The 2,642-nt window shown below is 43.8% G+C and overlaps 1 protein-coding gene across 1 annotated transcript; it reads right to left on the reverse strand.

The window, feature by feature from the left end:
• Nucleotides 1-412: 412 nt before the first annotated feature.
• Nucleotides 413-1,833, reverse strand: LOC122030078 (deoxymugineic acid synthase 1-like). Its single transcript, XM_042589225.1, has 4 exons — nt 1,439-1,833; nt 1,115-1,358; nt 859-1,038; nt 413-691 (listed from the first exon to the last, which is right to left on the reverse strand). Exons 1-4 carry the CDS (start codon nt 1,774-1,776, stop codon nt 449-451), a joined length of 1,005 nt encoding a protein of 334 aa, XP_042445159.1. The 5' UTR covers nt 1,777-1,833; the 3' UTR covers nt 413-448.
• Between the last annotated feature and the right edge of the window lie 809 nt (nt 1,834-2,642).

The following is a 2,642-nucleotide window of genomic DNA, read 5'->3' on the forward strand; positions in this document are numbered from 1 at the left end:
TATAATTAGCTAGAATTTGAGATAACTGAAATTGAATAGTACAGCTAGATGAAATTATCTAAATTTATTTTAAAGGCTATAAATAGAGGGGCAAAAGAGTTCATCCAACAATGAAAAAGTTATCACTCTAGTATAATTATGTGGCTCCATTTGTCTTTATTATTTCATTTATAGTAAATAAATATTCTTTGGGGTTGAGTTTCTTTCCCTTTAAGCTGTAGATTTTTCTTTCGTTTTACTATTTTTATTCTTATTAGCTCTGATAAAGATTATAAGGTAATGAACTTTTTTTAGGGTGAGTTACCTTATAAATTTATAGGTGTTTATCACTCAAAAACAAATAATATTGAAGAAGGAAAGAGTCTTAAAATGAAATCATGAAAACAACAACAACAAAAAATAATAATGTAGCTTTTATTCTATTCCAAGGACAAGCATTTCATGATCACTACTCGAGCTCAAAGACGTCTACCTCAGACAATTCATGCGGTTCCAATTCGCATTCTTGTGGAGAAATTGAAAGCATTCCTTTTATGCAAACCTTCTTGCTCTGTGGGATCAGACTAATCTTCCGACGATCTTCTTCGCTGAGTTCCCAGCCAAATATCTCAACGTTCTCCTTCAGCCTTGCCTTGTTAAAGCTCTTTACTACCACGCTCACTCCTTGCTCATGCACCCATCTGAGGGACACCTAAAATGTGAATATATTGCATGAAAAATTAGCTCCTTCAGTTACCTTTTCACCTTCAAGTTCATAATCATTATGAAGGAAATGAGAGAGAAGGGGAGTCATGTGATCTGAAAAAAGGGATTTAAGTCGCGGAAATAGCTTCGGAAAAAAAAAATGAGAGGAATAACCTGAGCTACAGTTTGCCCTTTTGAGTTGGCGATGTCTCTGAGCACCGGTGAGTCCATCACTGGACAGGGGCGGAGAGGGTTCGTTTGGCCTCCGAGGGGAGAATACGCAGTGATGTGGATGCCCTTGCCCTTGCAGAACTCCCTCAGCTTCTCCTGCTGCCACGCCGGGTTCATCTCCACCTGCACATCGATCGATCGTTCATTCATTTTAATTAAATTTTTAAATTTGGTCGATGGTGGATGAATGAATATATACCTGGTTGACGGCGGGAGGGATTTTGGCAAACTGTAGCAGCTCCTGCAATTTGGTGGTGTTGAAGTTGCTGACGCCGATGGACCTCGTCAGGCCGAGCCTCTGGCACTCCTCCATGGCCTCCCAGACGGATTTCAGGTCGAGCGGAAGGATGTCCTTGGCCTTCACCGGGAAAGCGGCCGCCCCCGGCTTCAGGCACATCGGCCAGTGGATGAGGTACAGATCGAGGTACTCCATCTTGAGATTCCTGAAATTAAACATGTGATCGGTGTTGGATCAGGCGTACGTGGAGGCCGGTCGATCTAGAGTTTATGGCGGCCGGCGCACCTGAGAGTGTTTCTGATGGCGGGAAGGACACGGTCGTGGTGGGCGTCGGTGCACCAGAGCTTGGAGGTTATGAAGAGCTCGGAGCGGGAGTGGAGGCGGCCGGTCAGCAAGGCTTCCTCGATGGCCTCGCCGAGTGCTTGCTCGGACTGGTAGATGGAGGCGGTGTCGAAGTGGCGGTAGCCGAGCTCGATGGCGTGGAGGATGGCGGGCTTGGTGGTCTCCGGCGCGAACGGGAAGGCCGCCGTTCCCAGGCCCACGAGGGGGATGGCAGCTCGGCTGCCGGCGTCGGAGTAGCAGCTGATCAGCTCGGCCGCCGGAATGGTATTACAGCTCGCCATTTAATTTGGAATCGATCGATCGATGGATGGATCGGGAGGAGATGATCGCCTGTTTTATATACAATCAAGTGAGCTGGCCGGCATCAGATTGACGATATTAAATATTGTGCCTCCTCGGATTCATCCATCGTTTTGTGGGATTCCATGCGGATTTTCCATTTGTTGCCTAGTACAATAAATGAATGTGCCAAGTGGTCGGAATTCGATAAAGGAACATTCAAAGCTGCAGTAGAACCTCTCGAACTCCATGACTAAAATGGAAACATCAAGGCCATTTGGTACACCAAACGGCGCACTCTGACTCTCGAAATTTCTGAAATAACACGGGCTCGGCTTGGATTTTAGGGTAGTAAAAGTAAATATGTTCGTCTCTACTGTCCCTGTGAATTTATCTTAGGATCAATAAAAAGGAGGTAAATCATAAACGACTATTAATTTTATTAGTCTTTGGAACAGTAACTAACATATAAGACTTGGATTTCATGTGACAAAAGGTGAAATCGTTCGCTCCCAGTGTCCTCACCGCATCCGATTTCAAACCATCACGATGGAGATATATCACGACAGTCGAAAAGGTAAGTGCATAAGGATTGAATTTCAAATTTGCAAAAAGATGGTGCAGGGAATGACTATTTTTGCCCTGGAATAATTGTGTAACAGTTATCCCTAATCAAATATTAAAGATCGAATTCAAAGTGTGCTATATTGTAAGGATTTTTCTCTAATAGGATCACTACGACAATAAGAACATTGGCTATTGTATCGATGAAAAACTCATCTTCAGACTAACTTAATACCTAGATTATCAAGGACATTTGGTACACCAAAGAACGCATTCCGACTTTTAGAATTTCTAAAAAGAAGCA

This window comes from Zingiber officinale, chromosome 10B (genome assembly GCF_018446385.1).
Source record: "Zingiber officinale cultivar Zhangliang chromosome 10B, Zo_v1.1, whole genome shotgun sequence".
NCBI classification, from domain to species: Eukaryota; Viridiplantae; Streptophyta; class Magnoliopsida; order Zingiberales; family Zingiberaceae; genus Zingiber; species Zingiber officinale.

Bases quoted from the DNA above. Each gene is read 5' to 3' on its own strand.
- LOC122030078 (XM_042589225.1), bottom strand. From the start codon at position 1,776: ATGGCGAGCTGTAATACCATTCCGGCGGCCGAGCTGATCAGCTGCTAC. The intron at 1,039-1,114 runs GTATATATTCAT...ATCGATGTGCAG, and splicing joins TCCCTCCCGCCGTCAACCAG to GTGGAGATGAACCCGGCGTG. The intron at 692-858 runs GTTATTCCTCTC...TTCACATTTTAG, and splicing joins AAGGGCAAACTGTAGCTCAG to GTGTCCCTCAGATGGGTGCA.